At 34.7% G+C, this 19,168-nt stretch overlaps 3 protein-coding genes, 1 long non-coding RNA gene and 1 other non-coding gene across 5 annotated transcripts; 2 read left to right on the top strand and 3 right to left on the bottom strand.

The window, feature by feature from the left end:
* Positions 1-3,230: 3,230 nt before the first annotated feature.
* LOC148770561 (small nucleolar RNA R71) lies at positions 3,231-3,337 on the bottom strand. Its single transcript, XR_016031476.1, has one exon. It is a non-coding gene; the product is annotated as a small nucleolar RNA R71 (small nucleolar RNA).
* Positions 3,338-3,899: 562 nt separating this feature from the next.
* Positions 3,900-5,186, top strand: LOC148770560 (uncharacterized). The gene has a single exon (XM_088817905.1). The coding sequence runs from the start codon at positions 3,900-3,902 to the stop codon at positions 5,100-5,102; it is 1,203 nt and encodes a 400-aa protein (XP_088674031.1). The 3' UTR covers positions 5,103-5,186.
* A 7,183-nt stretch (positions 5,187-12,369) lies between these two features.
* Positions 12,370-15,385, top strand: LOC148770559 (uncharacterized). Its single transcript, XR_016031405.1, has 2 exons — positions 12,370-12,615; positions 14,803-15,385. It is a non-coding gene; the product is annotated as an uncharacterized LOC148770559 (long non-coding RNA).
* Positions 14,629-15,784, bottom strand: LOC105954135 (uncharacterized). The gene is made up of 4 exons (XM_088818772.1): positions 15,535-15,784; positions 15,220-15,450; positions 14,928-15,125; positions 14,629-14,844 (listed from the first exon to the last, which is right to left on the bottom strand). The coding sequence occupies exons 1-4, from the start codon at positions 15,535-15,537 to the stop codon at positions 14,764-14,766; spliced, it is 513 nt and encodes a 170-aa protein (XP_088674898.1). The 5' UTR covers positions 15,538-15,784; the 3' UTR covers positions 14,629-14,763.
* Positions 15,785-15,884: 100 nt separating this feature from the next.
* Positions 15,885-17,717, bottom strand: LIL3:1 (Chlorophyll A-B binding family protein). Its single transcript, XM_012977819.2, has 3 exons — positions 17,172-17,717; positions 16,509-16,646; positions 15,885-16,417 (listed from the first exon to the last, which is right to left on the bottom strand). The coding sequence occupies exons 1-3, from the start codon at positions 17,548-17,550 to the stop codon at positions 16,161-16,163; spliced, it is 774 nt and encodes a 257-aa protein (XP_012833273.2). The 5' UTR covers positions 17,551-17,717; the 3' UTR covers positions 15,885-16,160.
* Between the last annotated feature and the right edge of the window lie 1,451 nt (positions 17,718-19,168).

The raw sequence follows: 19,168 nt of genomic DNA, 5'->3' as shown, positions 1-19,168 counted from the left end.
TATACATGACTTGTTTAGTTACTTTCTTTTTTATTATTAAAAAAATAATTATAAGTAGTACAATTATAATAATATTAAGTATAATAAAAATAATTTGTTTAGTTAATTTATTTTTTTGTTATTAGTTTTTTTGTATCATAAGTAGTATAGTTAAAATAATATTAAGTATGATTAAAAAAAATTGTTTAGTTAATTTTTTTGGTATTAAAAAAAATAATTATAAGTAGTATAATTATAATAATATTAAGTATATTAAAAAAATAATTTGTTTCGTTGATTTTGTTTTTTATTATTATTAAAAATTATAAGTAGTCTATTTTAAATTTATAATTATTTTCAGCACCAAAAGATTTTAAAATTTCAATTTTCACCCCAAAATAGTGTTTTCCGTTACTTGCTAACGGATATGTAACGGCGGGGACCAAAAGTGTTTAAAATTGAAACTTGGAGGTGAACTTTGTTCACTTTGGAACAACGGGGACCAAAAGTGAAATCGGGCCAAACATGAGGGACCAAAAGTGTAATTATCCCTGTAAGATTTTATTGATTATTTGTTGTGTATAAGACTTGGTTTATTTATTCTAGGTGAGAAATTGAATAATTGGACGGTTGAAGGTTAAAACGGTAAAAAATGGAGCAAAAACGGGCGAGAACGGAGAAATCAAGTCAAAGTCCAAGTAGTAGATTGAGACGGTCATCCGAAAGAATGAACTACAAGTCCAGACGACTTTCCGAGATGACAACAGAATGTTACGCAAGTCGAGATGGTCGTCTCAACTATACCTTGAAGATTTGAACAGGCGTCCGAGATGACAAAGAAGAGAAGAATGTTACGCAGATTGAGACGGTTGTCCGAGATTTTACACTACAATTCGGACGGCTGTCCGAGTCCACCAACTGCAGAGTTTGGAAACTCTAAATTCACAAGGAAACTCTTTCTTTTCAACCAAGTCTCGACACTATAAAAACAACAATCTCAAGCACGAAATTGGTACCTTATTTTACACAATCGAGAGCAAGAAGCAAGAAGACGAAGAATTTGAAGACTTCAAGCATACAAGCATAGTTTTACTTTCTTTTCTTATGAATTATATTTCTATGTTTATTACAATTACGAGTAGCTAAACTTTTAGTTTCTAGGATTTTATTCGAACCCTATGAGAGATTTGTGAATCCAATTCTATGATATTGTGCAAGTATTAACTTTGGATTATTTCTTCTGCTTCTTCTATTAAGTTCATGGAATTGGTCACTTTATGTGCTTTGCTGTTTGTTAAGTATATATTTTTATACTTTATCGTATCTTTTTATTTGAGCTTTTTGTGTAAATGATAATTGGTGCTTAAAAAGTTGATTTATTGTATTCTAGGTACAAATTGAAGAATTGGAAAAGTTTGGGGTCAAAACTGCAATTTTGGAGAAAATATGGGCCAAAAGTGAAATAATCAAAATATGCTGAAAATTGGCTGAAAACAGGCCCGCACGGCTGTGCCAAAATTAGCCTATTTTTGGCACGGCCGTGCCAAATGCAGAATTTGGGCAGAAGTTCGGCGATTCTCGCGCGGCCGTGCGAGAATTGCACTGATTTTCGCGCGGCCGCGCCAACACCCGCTAGACACAATTTTGGACTTTTAAACACACAAGGAAACCTAGAATCATCTACCAAGTTGGGACATCTATTTAAGGGCAAACCAAGCACGAATCAAAGGACTTTGGACACAACCTTGAAGCGAGAGGAGCGAGAGAACGAAGAATCGAAGACGGAGAATTGACAACTCTTCATCATAATTCTTCTTCGCCTATCTTTTCTTAATCTATGACTTTTATTACTTTTATTATGTTTTTCGTTATGAGTAGCTAAGTTTTTAATCTAGGATTTTGTTGGAACCCTATGTGGGGATGGTGAACCCGTTTTCTTGAGATTATGCAATTATGATTTTATGATTATTTCTTCTACTTGATATGATTGTTAGTGCATGAACTTGATCAATTTATGTGCTTTATCTGTGATTATTGGGATTGACTCGACATAGCTATTTTGATAATTAGACGGTAAGTAGAAGAACCTTCGAGTAGTTTTCACCGGATGAGTGTGTCAATTGCATGTGGTGTCGTAGACATACAGATATCACCTTAGGTAGCCATTTACGAGACTTGTTAGTTAATGATTTATTCATAATTGGTTTGCATAGACATATAGTGAATCGTTTATGAATAATAGACTCATAATACACGCGACAGCGGGTTATGAGTAAATTAGTATCTCGGGTTAATAATCATGAATCATATATTTCATAATTGAGGGGTTTTGGGTGAGCAATTCTTGCATAGGGGGAAGATAAAATCCTAGGTCCGTTTTAATTGATATTTTCTCGTGATTCTTTGCTTTCTTAATTGGTTTAATTGTTTAATTGATTTAATTCGACAACTTTGCGTAGGCTGGATAAAAATCATAATTGTTAGAATTTGGTGCTTAGGATTAGGTAATTTGCGTATTCCCTGTGGGATCGACATCCGACTCTCACGAGTCCACTTTATTACTTGTTTGCGATACGTGCACTTGCGTGTTAGGTATTTAGCCCCAACAAGTTTTTGGCGCCGTTGCCGGGGAGTACGGCTAAATTATCTATTTATCCTAATATTAAATTTGAGCAATTTTTCTTACTTCAGCCGTTTTTATTTATTTTATTTTATTATTGTTTTTGCTTATTTTATTTTTATTATTTTTGTTTTAGGTACTTTTTATGCGAATGGAAGAAGAGAATAATCGTAGGGGAGATGACCAAGGGCACCTACTGAATGCGGCAGGAAATATCGTCAATGAGCAAGAGCAACAGCAGCTCATTAATCCACCACATCGTCAACGAGCATTGCATGAGTACACCGTTCCAACACTCAATGGGTTCCAATCGAGCATCCAGCAGCCCCCCATTGAAGCCAACAATTTCGAAATTCGAGCGGGACTCCTTACTATGCTCCAAAACAATGGGTTGTTCAGCGGATTAGCTCATGAAGATCCGCATCTCCACTTGGTCAATTTTCTCGAAACGTATGATTCGCACAAGATGAACGGAGTATCTCCTGAAGCACTGCAACTCCGCCTTTTCAAGCACTCTTTGCAAGGAGCAGCCCGAGAATGGTTACAAACTCGTGCACCGCACTCCATCTCATCTTGGCCCCAGCTAGCACAGCTCTTCATGAATACGTACAACTCCCCAACCAAAACTGAGAGAATCCGGAGAGAAATACAAAACTTCTTACAAGAAGCCGGTGAAGCGTTGTTCGAGACGTGGGAGCGATTCAAACAATTAATTCGGAGATGCCCCAATCATGGTCTTCAAGAGTGGCGGCGACTTCAAATATTTTATGACGGATTGCAAGATAATTCGAGAACGGTGCTCGATTCAGCAGCTGGCGGTATGTTCATGAGCTTGACCTATGACGAAACATACGAACTTTTGGAGCGAATCGCTAGGAATAAATACATGCGGGCATCGGACCGGTCAAATAGCGGAGCCAATAAGACGGGAGGAATTTTAGAGTTAGACGGGGTCACCGCAATCACCGCCCAGTTAGAAAAGCTATCCAAGCAAGTAGCAGCTTTGCAGACTCAACAAGTCCATGCAGTCCAAGGTCCCGACCGGTGCTTAGAAGAAACGGAGTCTCTAAATTACGTGAATGACACAAACCGACAACAAAGGAACCTATACTCCAACACTTATAATCCGGGATGGAAAGATCACCCCAACTTTGGATGGGGAGGAAATCAGCAAGGACAAAGGCCAGCTCCCGGATTCCAAAATCTGCCTCAAGCTCAACCTCAAGGTGGAGATCTCGCAAATATCTTGGCGCAATTTATGACAACCACTCAAGCCGCCATCCGAAATTTGGAAACACAGATGGGTCAACTTGCAACCCAGCTAAACGCGAGGCCAATGGGAGCACTGCCGTCGAATACGGAAGATCCTCGAAAGAGAAACATCGAGCAGTGCAATGCAGTAAGTTTGCGAAATGGGAGGCAATTAGAGGAAGGTCCTAAAAAGTCCGTTGCACCACCGCCTATTGTAGAGGAGCCCAAAGAAAAGACCGAGGTCGGGCCAAGCAACACAAAGATCGCAGTAAGTGAATATACTCCCAAGGTACCCTTCCCTCAACGTTTTCAAAACTCCAAGCTTGATATGCAATTTCAGTTATTTTTGGATTATCTTAAAAAGTTGCATGTTAATATTCCTTTTGTTGAGGCCCTTAAGCATATGCCGAATTGGGTTAAGTTTATAAAGGAACTTGTATCGAAGAAGATGAGGCTTCCGGAGTGTGCAGCAATCATAGACCTCAATGAGCAAAGTAGTGCTATCCTTGCAAATAAAATTCCACCGAAGCTTAGAGATCCGGGGAGTTGTACCATTCCATGCACAATAGGTACTAGGTATTTTGGGCGGGCGTTGTGTGATCAAGGGGCGAGCGTAAATTTAATGCCTTTATCAATTTATGAGAAATTGAACTTAGGAGAAATTAAGCCCACTTCCGTGACCTTGCAGCTAGCCGATAGATCTTTTACTCACCCTTTAGGTATACTGGAGGATGTATTGGTCAAGGTAGATAAGTTTATACTCCCGGCCGATTTTCTAGTACTAGACATAGAGGAAGATGAAAATATTCCCCTTATCTTAGGACGCCCCTTCTTAGCGACCGGTAGGTCAATTATTGATGTAGGAAAGAGAGAGCTAAGAATGAGTGTGGGGGACGAAACAGTGATCTTCAAGGTGTACCGGGTGGATGAAAAGCCTATTACGGCTAATGGATGTTATCTTCTTGATGAGGTAAGTGATTCTAAACTTTTTCCTGTTAAATTACATGATTTAAATTTTTTTGTGGATACTAATGTGCATGTAGGAGAACAAAAGAAAAAGGTTGAGTTGGTTACAACACCTACTCAAAACACCGTGATAAAAGACGATGTTGGCAAGCCTCATGACATCAAGAAGAATAAATTCAAAGGCATTCCTAAGCGAACCAGTCGAAAGAAGAATCGGATCAACCCATTTATTCAAGACTTTCTCCAAAAGGAAGTTAGGAGATGGGTTCAAAAGCTAAGGAATTGAAGAGAAGGAACAAAGTCTGGCTGAAGACTATAAACTTAGCGCTTCTCGGGAGGCAACCCGAGATTTTCGTTTCTTTTTTTTATTATTTTTATTATTTATGTTTCTTGTTTTATTTTATTTATTTATTTTGTAAGCATGCAAGCTAATTAAATAAGCAATTTTTTTTTATTTTCAGGGGTCAAAGTGCAATTTGTCACTTCACACGGCCGTGCGGAAAACAGTTCAAAATCTCACACGGCCGTGCGAAGCTCAACAGAAGCAAATAAAGGCGAAAATTTCAGCTGCCCGGACATGGCCAAAACGACTTATTCAGGTGTATTCTATCCTTAAACTTCGTGTTAATTACATTGAGGGCAATGTAAATTTTAAGTTTGGGGGTGGATAATTACTTGTTTATGTGCTTTAATTTTTTAGTTTGCATGCCTTAGGATTTTTTTATTTTATTTTAGTTGTTTTAGTTTATTTATTGCTTTAAAAAAAAAAAAAAAATTGCTTGAGTCGAATGCTTCGATGAATCATGATGATGAAAGATGGTTGATGTTTAATGATGAAATTGCTTGCTTTATCTTGATTGTGATTGAATTTTGGTGAGCTTTTGATTCAAAGTGTCGTAGGAAGGAGTCATTGTTAGGAATCACGAATTATGCCTTGCTTTGGTTGAAAGTTTTGTGTTTTAAAACGTGGAATTAATTTATGCTATATCATATGCTATTCGGTTTTAGAACTTGCCTTAGGAATTTACATAAGGTGAAATATTAAATTGTTGAGCAATTTGGGAAGTGATTTGGGCCATCTTTGAACCGTTTGAGCCTTTCAAGCCTACCTTTAAATTTTTATCATTCGAACCTTGATTGAGCCTTGGAGAAACGGTGATCTTTCTTTTAGCCAATGTGTATAAGGTAGAATAAATGGAGATTCTTGAAATATTACCCTTTGGAGTTCGGTTGGAAAATTTTATAAGGTCCTTCTTCTTCCTCTACCAAAAAAAAAAAAAAAAAAAAAAAAAGAGAAGAAAAAAAAAGGAAGAAGAGACTAGAAGGGGAAGTAAGGACTAGTTGTTGAGTTGTTTTGAAAGCTCGATCCATTGTCTTAAGAGCAAAAGTGGAGACTTTTGAACTCTGAAGAATCGAGTTAATTAAAGTCCTTAGAGGTGAATTCATTGTTTCAAACGCATATCTTTCAAAATTTGGCGTAATCACCTCAATTCAAGAAGCATAGCCACCTATACCCATATCTCCTACCTTGAACCAAAAAGCCCAACATTTGAAAGCCAAAAAGTCCCAATGATCCCAATAGCTCAATTATTTGATACTAGCCGAGTAAAGAAATTTGGTGAGTCTTTGGAGTTGAATATTATTATGTAAGTATAAATTTTCTCCATTTTTAATGTACAAATATGGGATACTTGAAGCGATAGCATGGTTTGTGGTTTTTAGCAATGGTGAGTGAATACGTATCTTTGAATTACGAGCTTGTAAATTTTTGAGAATTGTCATGATAATTGCAAGTTCTGAAAAAATGAAAGTTGACCATTAATCTATGTGATGAGAGGCATTTGTTGAGAGTGTTGCTGTGAAAGTTGCTAGTTTTTGCTTGAGGACAAACAAAAGATCAAGTTTGGGGGTGTGTTAAGTATATATTTTTATACTTTATCGTATCTTTTTATTTGAGCTTTTTGTGTGAATTAACGATAATTGGTGCTTAAAAAGTTGATTTATTGTATTCTAGGTACAAATTGAAGAATTGGAAAAGTTTGGGGTCAAAACTGCAATTTTGGAGAAAATATGGGCCAAAAGTGAAATAATCAAAATATGCTGAAAATTGGCTGAAAACAGGCCCGCACGGCCGTGCCAAAATTAGCCTATTTTTGGCACGGCCGTGCCATATGCAGAATTTGGGCAGAAGTTCGGCGATTCTCGCGCGGCCGTGCGAGAATTGCACTGATTTTCGCGCGGCCGCGCCAACACCCGCTAGACACAATTTTGGACTTTTAAACACACGAGGAAACCTAGAATCATCTACCAAGTTGAGACATCTATTTAAGGGCAAACCAAGCACGAATCAAAGGACTTTGGACACAACCTTGAAGCGAGAGGAGCGAGAGAACGAAGAATCGAAGACGGAGAATTGACAACTCTTCATCATAATTCTTCTTCGCCTATCTTTTCTTAATCTATGACTTTTATTACTTTTATTATGTTTTTCGTTATGAGTAGCTAAGTTTTTAATCTAGGATTTTGTTGGAACCCTATGTGGGGATGGTGAACCCGTTTTCTTGAGATTATGCAATTATGATTTTATGATTATTTCTTCTACTTGATATGATTGTTAGTGCATGAACTTGATCAATTTATGTGCTTTATCTGTGATTATTGGGATTGACTCGACAGAGCTATTTTGATAATTAGACGGTAAGTAGAAGAACCTTCGAGTAGTTTTCACCGGATGAGTGTGTCAATTGCATGTGGTGTCGTAGACATACAGATATCACCTTAGGTAGCCATTTACGAGACTTGTTAGTTAATGTTTTATTCATAATTGGTTTGCATAGACATATAGTGAATCGTTTATGAATAATAGACTCATAATACACGCGACAGCGGGTTATGAGTAAATTAGTGTCTCGGGTTACTAATCATGAATCATATATTTCATAATTGAGGGGTTTTGGGTGAGCAATTCTTGCATAGGGGGAAGATAAAATCCTAGGTCCGTTTTAATTTATATTTTCTCGTGATTCTTTGCTTTCTTAATTAGTTTAATTGTTTAATTGATTTAATTCGACAACTTTGCGTAAGCTGGATAAAAATCATAATTGTTAGAATTTGGTACTTAGGATTAGGTAATTTGCGTATTCCCTGTGGGATCGACATCCGACTCTCACGAGTCCACTTTATTACTTGTTTGCGATACGTGCACTTGCGTGTTGGTATTTAGCACCCAACACTGTTATTATTGAATTTGAATCGGAAGCTCGGTTTAATAATTAGAACTCTTGTAGAAGAAACTTTGTTGTGTTAGCATAGAAATACAACTAACCTCTTAGGTAACCATTATTGAGATTTGTGCTTAACGCTTTGTTTTTGATTGAATTGCATAATTGAATAAAAGGATCGTAATACACATGCAAGCGGGTTATGATTAATTTAACATATCAAGTTAGTAATCCGAGTTAATTGATCGCATAATTAAGGCAAATGGGGGATCGATAATCACATCGGAGAAGATAAAATCATAGGCTCGTTAAATTTGATAATCTTCGTATTCATTTGCTTTACTTGTTTTTGCTTGCTATTTAACTTTGGATAATTTAGTTTAATTTAGGATAACGATCAAACCAACTTTCGACTGTGTAGGGTGGACTTGAACATAGTTGGTAGAATCTAGCGCTTATGATTAGATAGTTTTATATTTCTCGTGGGATCGACACTTGAACTTATACTATATTACTTGTTCGATACGTGCATTAAATTATATAATCAATCAACATGCAACTGGAGCCTAGTGGCCATCATTTCAACAAGGATTATACGGCCCATATCAAACCCACCATTCTGGCCAGTTCCATCAATTCCTCCTATAAGGTCATATTGTTCATATTGTCTCCTTTAGCAGCTCCCTGTTAAGTGTATAAAATAAACTTAATCTTGTGTACTTTTGGTTGAACTTTTGTATGTTTTGACACCATAAATGCATTGAAATGTTGTTCAAATTGACTATGTAGGAAAAGAAGAAGAATTCGGAATTGAGAAGGCGAACAAATGAAATGGTGGAAAAATTCGAGTGAATCATGCAAAAAATCGCTGCTGCTGTATGGTCCTCAGTCTCATAATCATGAAGAAATCTCAGACCTCAGGCTGAGAAGAGAAGGAAAAGAGAGCAACCTTCTGTTGAATCAGACCGCAGTCCCATTTACTGTAAAAATATTAGGACCGTTGTTCGAGACATTAACAACCAAAATTAGTTGTTCGGACCGCGATCCGAGATGTGCCATTTGCGCAGCTGAAAACTTGTGGAAACTTGGCCCAAAAGTTAGGGTTTAAAAGAAGGTTTCCAAGGCAAATTGGGGGAACTTATTGAACGAAATTTTGCAAAGAAGAAGAAGATGGCTACAAACAAGGCGGAGATCTGACAAATTTCTAGCATAGTTTTTATTCTTCGTCTCATCTTTAGGTTCTTGTTCTTTAATGTTTTTATGATGTTTTTCGTAGAGAAAATGAGTAGCTAAATTTTTATCTAGGATTTTATTGCATCCATTGTGGGGATTGTGAACCCGTTTTCTTGAGAGTATGCAATTATGATTTTACGATTATTTCTTCTATTGTTATTATCGTTAGTGCATGAATGTGATCAATTGATGTGCTTTATCTGTGATTATTGGAATTGAATCGACAAAGTAATTTTGATAATTAGACGTTAAGTAGAAGAACCTTCGATTAGTTTTCACCGAATTAGTCTGTTAATTGCATATGGTATCGTAGACATACATATATTCACCTTAGGTAACCAGTGTTGAAAATTATGCTTTATTCATAATCGGATCGCATAGACATATAGTAATTTGATTTTGAATAATAAAATTGTAATACACGTGAAAGCGAGTTATGATTAATATAGTGTCTGAGGTTAATAATCAAGAACCATATTGTTGAGTGTAGATTTTACACTCAATATTTTTACTTTACGTGGATCTTTTGTTTAGATTTAACTATGTTTGTGCTTTAATTGATTGATTTTGTGTTTTATAGGTGAAAAACGAGAATTAGGTGTCCATGAAGGAAAAATGATAAAAAAGAAAGAAAAAAGTTGCAAATAAGGAAATAAATCAAATTTGAAGGAATCTAGCCACATCTTTGGTTGTGTCCATCATTTCGAGCATATCTCTCTCATACGAACTCCACATCAGCTGATTTTGGCGGCATTTGGAAAGCTAATTTCAAGGGCTACAATTCTTATTTCACGCAAGATTCCAAAATTCGGACTCCAACACGACAAAAATCGAAGAACAAATTCTGATGGGGGAAAGTGGCAGAAATTGATTCATATTAGGTTTCCACTACTTCGTTATCAAGAAAAGCCTATAAAAGCAACACGTCTCTACATCATAAGCACAAAATTTACCACCACAAAACGCGAAGAACGAAGACTCAAGCATAGTTTTTCTTATTTATTTATTTATTCTATTTTGTTTATCATAAGAATTACGAGTAGCTAAACTCTTTTCCTCTAGGATTTTATTCGAACCCTATGTGGGATTTATGAACCATATTCTACGATTTTATGCAAGTTTTGATTCCGGATTATTATATTTCTTCAACTTATCTATACTATCTATAAAATGATGAATATGATTGGGGTTTCTTCCATTTTTTGGATGTCCAAAAATGCCCTTCCTAGGTAATTAAGTTAGTAAAAAAATTGAGTAACATAAAAATAATAAATTGATACATCTGCGCGTAGTGCATCCACAAATGAATGGGTGCATGATCAATGTAGTGAGTAACCGATTCCACTTATACAAGGAAATGAGCAAAAGAATTTAAGAGTTGGGAGAATAAATGATAAAATATACTCTTTAAATACTGGTAATTGCTACTATAAAACACATCATATGTGGAGTGGAAAGAAGTGCAATTCTCCACTTTCACATTTCGGTGAACTAATATTCATATTTGTTCTATAAGTGCTTTTTTCAATAGTTAGTAATTAAATTTCCAATTCATTTGTTTTTCAATTTTTTGTTGCAGATTAAAAAAATTTGGCATCCATCACAAAGAAAAATTTAGCATTGAAATAAACCGCCAACTTCTCTACAAGATGTGCATCAAGAGCTACATGTCGGAATTTTCAGGTTTAAGAAGTTATTTTGTTTTACAATGTTTCGTAATATCGAATTTCCTAGAAATTTTGATTCTTTTTTTCTTCTTATTTAAGTTGAATGATTTTTTAGGTTTACGAAGTGATTTTGTTCTACTGTGCTTCATAATATTGGATTTCTTAGAAATGATAGGTTTTTTGTTCTTATTTCGGTTGAAATTTTTATTGGACTTTCCAATAACTTCAAAGAAACTTTCATTGACAAAACACTTCGAAGAATAACTAAAAGATGAAAAAATTGTACATTTTATATAGAATATTTAATCATTTACAATTACTTTGGCCGGAGGATAAGTTCTCACCACATCAGTGAAGCATAATTTAATTTCATTGAAGCATTTCACTTATGATTCAAAAAAGTTGTATTCTTATAAAAAGAATAATCTTACAAACGTGAAGTCTAAGTTAAAAATTTAATTAAAAAAAGAATATGACAGAATATGTATAGGCATTACAATCCATGAAAATGTAAAGACATTTACAATGTGCATTTAATTTAATTATATATCGATGTTAATGATGGATATTGTGTATATATGTGTATAATTTGGAAAAATATTTGATATACAAGATGTAATAGGATTGATTTTAACAAAAAAACAAAATGTTATATATAATATGTTATATGAAATATAAGAGTATTTTAGGGAAAATTACGAAAAATCTCTGAAATAAGGTCTAATTATGAAAATCGCCCTCCTATTTGTGAAATTACGAAAACCCCCCAAGGTATGTTGTTGTCTTGCGTAGACCCCTACAGGATTACTTTTGGCGGAATTTTTTTTATTCTATTGAATGTTCCTATGAAAATGCATTTTTTTCCCTTGAGCATGTGTGATTGCTATTCATATATATAATGTAATCGTAAGCATATTAATTATTTAGGGGTAAATTGTAATGTATTTAAAAAAATGTTGTTATTTACAATTTTACAATTATTATGTACTTCTTCGTTTTACAATAATTAAAAACAGAAAATGCATAAAAAAGAATAAAAATATCTTGTAATATATATATATATATATATATATATATATATATATATATATATATATATATATATATATATATATATATATATATATATATATATATATATATATATATAGAGAGAGAGAGAGAGAGAGAGAGAGAGAGAGAGAGAGAGAGAGAGAGAGAGAATATATAAACATGGGATTATTTGACAAACCCCCTCATATCCATTGTACAATTAAGATGGGCCCATATTTTTTTTTTCTCTCTTTAAGAAAAATCCAAAATAATTTTAATAACCATAAATAATAAATTTTCATTATTTTAATACAATTATACCCTTCACCCTGTATTCTTCACCCTATATTCCACAACCTTTTATCTTTCTCTGACTTTTCTTTTCACCGCCCAACTTTTCTCTCTTTTATTTTCTCTCTTTTATTTTCTCCATCTCTTCTACATCACGTTAGCCTCTGCCGCTGCAATTTTTCAGATCGATTTGGCCGTAGAAGACGACATCCACAACTCATAGATCCCTCTCATATCACTTTCGTCAAATCAAATCTGCCGCGAGGGGCTTCAATCCTAGCAATTTCAGCCTTCTCTCAACGAATGTAACAACTATTAGATTATTTAATCAACATTTACACAACTTGATAAGAAGGTAAAAATTATTAAATTTTTTGGTTAGTTATTATCATTTTTTTCTTCTATTCTGTTTTATGTATTTGGTTTAATTAAGCTAAAGGGCTTTTGGATCTGGATTTGTTTATTTTATTTTTGAGAAAGGATATTTCGAATTTGGTTAATGTTTTATTGTTTTATTGTTTAAATAATGTAGACAACTATTTATTCATTATTTTTTATTGTTTTTACAATATTAATTTACTTTAGAAAACATAAATTGATAAATAATGAATAATATCATAGGAAAAACAACACTATAATATAAAAACAACACATTAATTGGCAATTTGTGGATAAATAATGGACTTTCTTGTTTATTTTTTAGTGGACTTCTGTTTTTATTATTGTTCTTCTAAAAATTAAACCAAAACATAAATCTTATATGTCTGTGTTATTATTCTTCTGTTGCATTGTATAGTGGACTTCGTTAATTTCATAGTCGATTTCAATAAATTTATAGTGGACTTCGATAAGTATATACAAAGTGGTTTTCGATGAATTTGTAGTGAATTTTGATAAGTATATAAAGTGGTTTTCATGTTTATATAGCTATTTATACAGAGTGGTTTCATGTTTATATAGTTGTTTATGCATAGTGGATTTCGATAAGTATATACAAAATTGTTTTCGATGAATTTGTAGTGAATTTTGATAAGTATATAAAGTGGTTTTCATGTTTATATAGCTATTTATACAGAGTAGTTTTCATGTTTATAAATTTGTTTATGCATAGTGGATTTCGAAGTATATACAAAGCGGTTTCCGATGAATTTGTAGTGAATTTTGATAAGTATATAAAGTGGTTTTCATGTTTATATAGCTATTTATACAAAGTGGTTTTCATGTTTATATAGTTGTTTATGCATAGTGGTTTTCATTGTTGTTCCCTCATTCATTTTTCGTTTAAACAAATTGATGCAATATTAGTAGGTTGAAAAGAATTTGTTTATGTAAGTTTCCAACATTATGACACCAAGGTTTTATTTGGAAATTGGTTTTCATTTGCTAATTAATTTCTTTTCTTATTCAGATTGATTTAGTGACCCTCGTTTTATTAAGTGCATGAAACTGCCCACTTTATGTATTTTTCCGTTATTGTTAATCACATGAATCGGAAGAACGGATTAACAATTAGAACTTGGGTAGAAGAGCCTTTGTAGTATTAACATAAGAATATAGTTAATCTCTTAAGTAACTATTATTGAGATTTGTGTTTAATGTTGTATTCTAGAATTAATTGCGTAGGAATACAGTAATTGAATCTAGAATATTAGAATCGTAATACACGGGGAAGCGGGTTATGATTAATTTAGTATCTCAGGTTAGTAATCCGATTTTATAACTTGCATAATTCAAGAAATTGGGGAATTAATAATCACATAGGGGGAAGATAAAATCCTAGGGCTTTCTAATTTGATAAATATTCGTGCTATTTGATTTCTTGTGCTTGCTTGGTTTTTTTTTTATTAAGTTTAATTTAGTTAATGAAATAAACATTCGACTGTGTAGGGTGAGTTTGAACATAATTGTGAGAATCTAACGCTTAGGATTAGACAGTTAAAAATTCCTCGTGGGATCGATACTCGAACTTTTAGTCCATTATATTATTTGTATGATACGTGCACTTGCGTGTATATATTTCCACCAACACATATATTCATAATTAAGGGGTTTTGGAATGCTTGCATAGGCGGAAAATAAAATCTTAGGTCCATATTTATTGATATCTTATCATGTTTTTTTGCTTTCTTAGATAGTTTAATTATTTAGATCATAAAAGCTGACAACCTTTGGATGATAGATAGGAATATAATTTGTTTAGGATTAGATAATTTGAGTATTTCATATAGCATCGACATCCGACTTTCGCGAATCCACTTTTATACTTGTTAGCGATACTTGCACTTGACGCTTGAGTATTTCAGCCCAACACTCCCTATGTTTTGTAGTTGTACGCAATAAAAAGGCTTACATTTCAATTCTTAATATATGTTCACAAACAGATATTGATTCCATTTGTTTGAATATATAATCTTCGTTTCTAGAAACCGTAAATTGTTGGGGAAATGTAACTTGTTATACTAAACTTGCATTGCCAAAAGTAAATATCGAGGGATGTTTTCTATCAGAGTATGCGTGAATTTGCCTGACGACGTTTCTGCAGTTTCTTCAACAGTTGTGACATGAGAGTTGGCTTCTTCATCACCTGAAGAAATGACAAACAGATACTCCAAGTTCAGTTTCAAGTTAGCTACGCCTAGCATGATAATATATTATTTCAAACTTCACCTGGAGTTTTCTCACAAGAGCTTTCATAATCTTAGTAGTGGCTGCAGATTCGACTTTTTTAATTACCGGCTTTTTCTCCTTCTCTTTGGTGGTTTTGAGGACTCTCGTGGATCTAACAAAGCTTGGTATAAGGAATTTACATTTGTCCAAACAATTTGGAGTGCTTGAACGTTTTGGCTTCTCGTCAGCGACCGGAATCTGTCAAATTTGTGGACAATGTATAAAATTTGGCAATCTTTTGTTAATACGATCAAGAATTAATTTGATATGAAGTAAAGAAATAGAAGTGCACCTCATCGAGAAGTGGTAGTAGGATAGGAGAGGTTGAAGGTGAGGTTTTAGTAGAAGCGGATGATCGAAGATGCCTTGCATAGTCAAGAAGCTCAGCTCTCCTATTGTTGTTGTAACCTTTTCTTCTGATGCCATCTTTTTCATGTAATGATAATAACGGCAGCCTCCTCTTCGGCCTCTCTACGTAAACCGCCACTAACACACCCTTTTCTCCGCACCATTTACTCGTCGTCTACAAAAACACATATTCAGCTTCTTCCAAATTCTAAATAACAAGAAAATGATTAAAATAATCAAACAAAAACAGACTAATAACCATGTCTCAGGAGGGAAGAAGAAGACTGATTGATCTCATAGCAGGCCAGGCCTTTATTTTCTTAAATTAATCCACAAAGTTAAAAGGATAGTTCATTGTAATCATCGAATATTATTTTGTCATCTCTCTGATTAGGTAATACTTCAAAACTATTTACTATCCAATATTTCTGTTATTTAATTACCTTTTCCAAATGAAAAAGATTACAAACACGTATGCAGATCCAAATAAACAAATGTAAGAGTTGGTTATGTAATGAATATCAAAATAAAACCTCAATAAATTTGTTATTATATATATTTGAAACCCCACCACAGCTTTAAATTTTTCAATAAAAATCCAATCCAATCTTACCAAATTCCAAACATATTATAAAATGTGATATTAAGACCAAGATACGCTCCAACAAGTATGATACAACACAATGTATCTCAGACAAATAACTCATTGTTTCAGAATTAGACCGACCGACCGACCGACCGACCACAAATTGTCTGAATTGTACACACAACATACATACTTGCTACAATAATAAAGCAGCTACAAAACCAGCTATCAAAAAATAAAAATTAGGGAGTGCATAGCATTTTGAGAACAATATTGTGGTCTGAATTACAGAGCAATAATTAATTCTTTGCAGCGGGAGTGGTGGGTGGTGCCTCTTCCTTCCAAGTTGCTTGCCATTGCTTATCGTAGAAAGTCGTCTCTTCAAGTAATTTCTTAACCTTTTCAATGTCTTCGTTCTTTCTTATCAAAAGGACACCACCAACAGCTACAAACAATAATGTTTTACAGAAGAAGTTTCCCATTTGATCCACTAGACCCACACCTGTCAAACTGTCTACAAAATACGCCATGAAGAATCCCACCATCGCAGCACGCCCTGCATTTTTTTATTTCATTCTATTTTTTCAGAACCATTTTATATTATATTATAAATCATCAATAAAAAAGGGGAAATGTGAGAAACAAACCATTAAGAAGTTCGGCTTCAGGTAGATGAAACCTTTTAACCCAAGACCACCAAGGTACAATGGATGTGTCGAAAATTACAGGCTCTTCATTGCTTGATGATTGTGGATTGTCTTGCATCCACTTCCTCCTCTTCACCTCTGCAATATTACAAACCATTTTTTTTCTAAACCAACAAGCTGAACTAACTCAACAACAACGTAATGTATACTGATTCATTTTATTTAGAATAATCCATCAGATCGAGCTAAAAGCACAAAGCATCAATCAAGCACATTGTTTGTTGACTCTCGAAATGTTTCACTTAAATGATTTATGCACCACGTAATAGGACACGGCACGATACTTATAGAAATAAAATCCATTATATTTATATCAAAGTTTCACAGATCTGGTTCAAATAATAACAAGACTCCATATGTATCTATATATATATTTGTGCGTGCAGCTTATAGTTTGCTCAAGGGAGGAATGCTAAATTGCCAATAGGATTAAAGTAAGGATTTATATGGATAAATTCAAGTGCCCTGATACAAAATCCTACCATTTACAAATTAGTAGTGACACCAAAAACTCAATCAAATCTAATTGTTGCACCAACAAAATTAAAATTAATAAACACGAGAGAGAGAGAGAGAGAGAGAGAGAGAGAGAGAGAGAGAGACCAGCGTCAATGACGGCATCCCAGTTAGTCTGGCCATCTTTACCAAACTGCTTCAAGTCCCAAGTCCCTCCGACCCATCTGGCGTCCTTAAAGCTGTTCACAGTCTCCACCACCACCGGATCCGCCGCCGCAGCCGCCGTGGGTGGCGATGGAGTCGGAGTCGGAGACCCATTTGTGACAACCACCGGTTCCTCAGAAGAAGTCAGAGGAGTATCTTCGGCGGCCACACCAGAGCCATTATCAGAGCTCGCAAACAAGTGAAATTGGAGGCTTTTCGATGCTCTGATAGGAAGATAAGCTTTAAAACTCAAATGGGTTTTGGCATAAGAGTGCGAAGAAGAAGAAAATGGAAGTTTAGGGGAGAAAATGGCCATGGACATTGTTGGGCGGAGAAAAAAAGAGGAGAGCTGAAGAGAGAGTGTTTCAAAGCATAGAGAGTATAGTGATTGGTTTAAGTCGATTTTCAGCCGCAGATTTTCAGCCTCTCTCTTTTTGTAGCTTAGTTTTGTTTTGCTTTTGTTTCTTTTGGAATTGTCTACCTCTATATATAATAAATTATAAATATGTATGTATGGAGCTATTTATGTACAGAATTACGCTTGTGACCAAGAAGCCCAACTGAGTGGCCCGTCCATTGACTTCATTGTTTCACCATTTACATCTAAGTTTACCTTAAATGCGCGCAGAGTTAGTTGGGTGCGGAAATTACACATACCACCGGCTACTCCAATTCTTAATATACAAATGATACGATCTATTGAGTATCATAAATATTTCCTACGAAACGTAAGATCTATTATTTATTATTTCTCTCTGCATCATGAAACCCTAGCACAAGACGACTATTTAAATATAAGAAAACCCTAGAATCCTAATCTAACTAGAAAAGATAATTACCTAAACTAATAAAATACTTAATAATTCTCCTAACCTAAACACTCGGCTATGTATATAATAAACCTAACAAACTATTCTAATTAATTAATAATAAAAATACTAACTATCTAATAATTAAACGATATATATTAATATATCGTATCAAACCACCCCTCTTGAAATGAACCTTGTCCTCAAGGTTCGAGTCAATTGGTCCCTCTCCTTTGCGTTTCCACCTATGTTTGACTTCATCGATTTGTTCATCGACTTGCTTCCGAATTAACTCCAAAAAACACGATGAAAAATCGAGCTCTTTTCCAAAGATGAACCTATCTGCCCGACTTAAATTTCTCAATCTCTTTCCCGACAAATCGACCTTCTCAATTGCCTTTTCATATTTCATCTCCTTCACAATCAATATCATGATTTTATTTTTCTCAATCGTCTTTACAAATCCGGCCTCATTCAAAGTCACAAAATCTTGTTCGTCTCCTTTCTTTTGCACACCATGGAAATCTCCCAATATCCACTGTAGTTCTTCGTTCTCTTCCTTAGTTAATTCCTCGTCTTCGTCCCAAATCACCTCAAGTGAATCCGATAATTCATCTTTCGGCGAACTCACAAAAAAATGGGGTTCTTTGAAAAAATCACCGTCGTCCTCTTCCTCTTCCTTTTGCGGTAGGCTTGGCATTGGCGGCGGCGGTGGATCTTCGAAAAATTCATCGTCGTCCTCGTCCTCGTTCTCCGGCGATAGGCTCGGCGGCGGCGGTAGTGGTGTTGTTGGTCGGCGGTGGCGGTCTCTTCGGCTCTTATATTGGCGCCGTCCTTGACTTTGTTCGAGCATTTTTTGGAGACCAATCCGTATCTCCTCCACGGATTTTTCCAATCGCTCTAAACGTTTTCTTTCGGACGACAAAATTTCGCAAAGTGTTGATGTAATCTCAACTTTGCTCCAGCGTAGCTTTGATATAATCTCTGCCTTGCTAACGAAGCGTTGGTGTTAATCGCAACTTCGCTCTGATACCAATTGATACGATCTCTTGAGTATCATAAATATTTCCTACGAAACGTAAGATCTATTATTTATTATTTCTCTCTGCATAATAAAACCCTAGCACAAGA

Source organism: Erythranthe guttata, chromosome 5 (genome assembly GCF_056151865.1).
Source record: "Erythranthe guttata isolate IM_541 chromosome 5, IM_541, whole genome shotgun sequence".
Lineage (NCBI taxonomy): Eukaryota > Viridiplantae > Streptophyta > Magnoliopsida > Lamiales > Phrymaceae > Erythranthe > Erythranthe guttata.
The sequence above is the reverse complement of the archived record's forward strand: the minus strand, read 5'-3'. Positions and strand labels throughout refer to the sequence as shown.

Excerpts from the sequence above, each read along its gene's own strand:
- LOC148770560 (XM_088817905.1), top strand. The coding sequence starts at position 3,900 with ATGGGTCAACTTGCAACCCAGCTAAACGCGAGGCCAATGGGAGCACTG.
- LOC105954135 (XM_088818772.1), bottom strand. Across the intron at positions 15,126-15,219 it reads TACTACCACTTCTCGATGAG|ATTCCGGTCGCTGACGAGAA; the intron begins GTGCACTTCTAT and ends CAAATTTGACAG. Across the intron at positions 14,845-14,927 it reads CTCTTGTGAGAAAACTCCAG|GTGATGAAGAAGCCAACTCT; the intron begins GTGAAGTTTGAA and ends TCATTTCTTCAG.
- LIL3:1 (XM_012977819.2), bottom strand. The coding sequence starts at position 17,550 with ATGTCCATGGCCATTTTCTCCCCTAAACTTCCATTTTCTTCTTCTTCG. Across the intron at positions 16,647-17,171 it reads GGATGCCGTCATTGACGCTG|AGGTGAAGAGGAGGAAGTGG; the intron begins GTCTCTCTCTCT and ends GTAATATTGCAG. Across the intron at positions 16,418-16,508 it reads TGAAGCCGAACTTCTTAATG|GGCGTGCTGCGATGGTGGGA; the intron begins GTTTGTTTCTCA and ends AAAAAAATGCAG.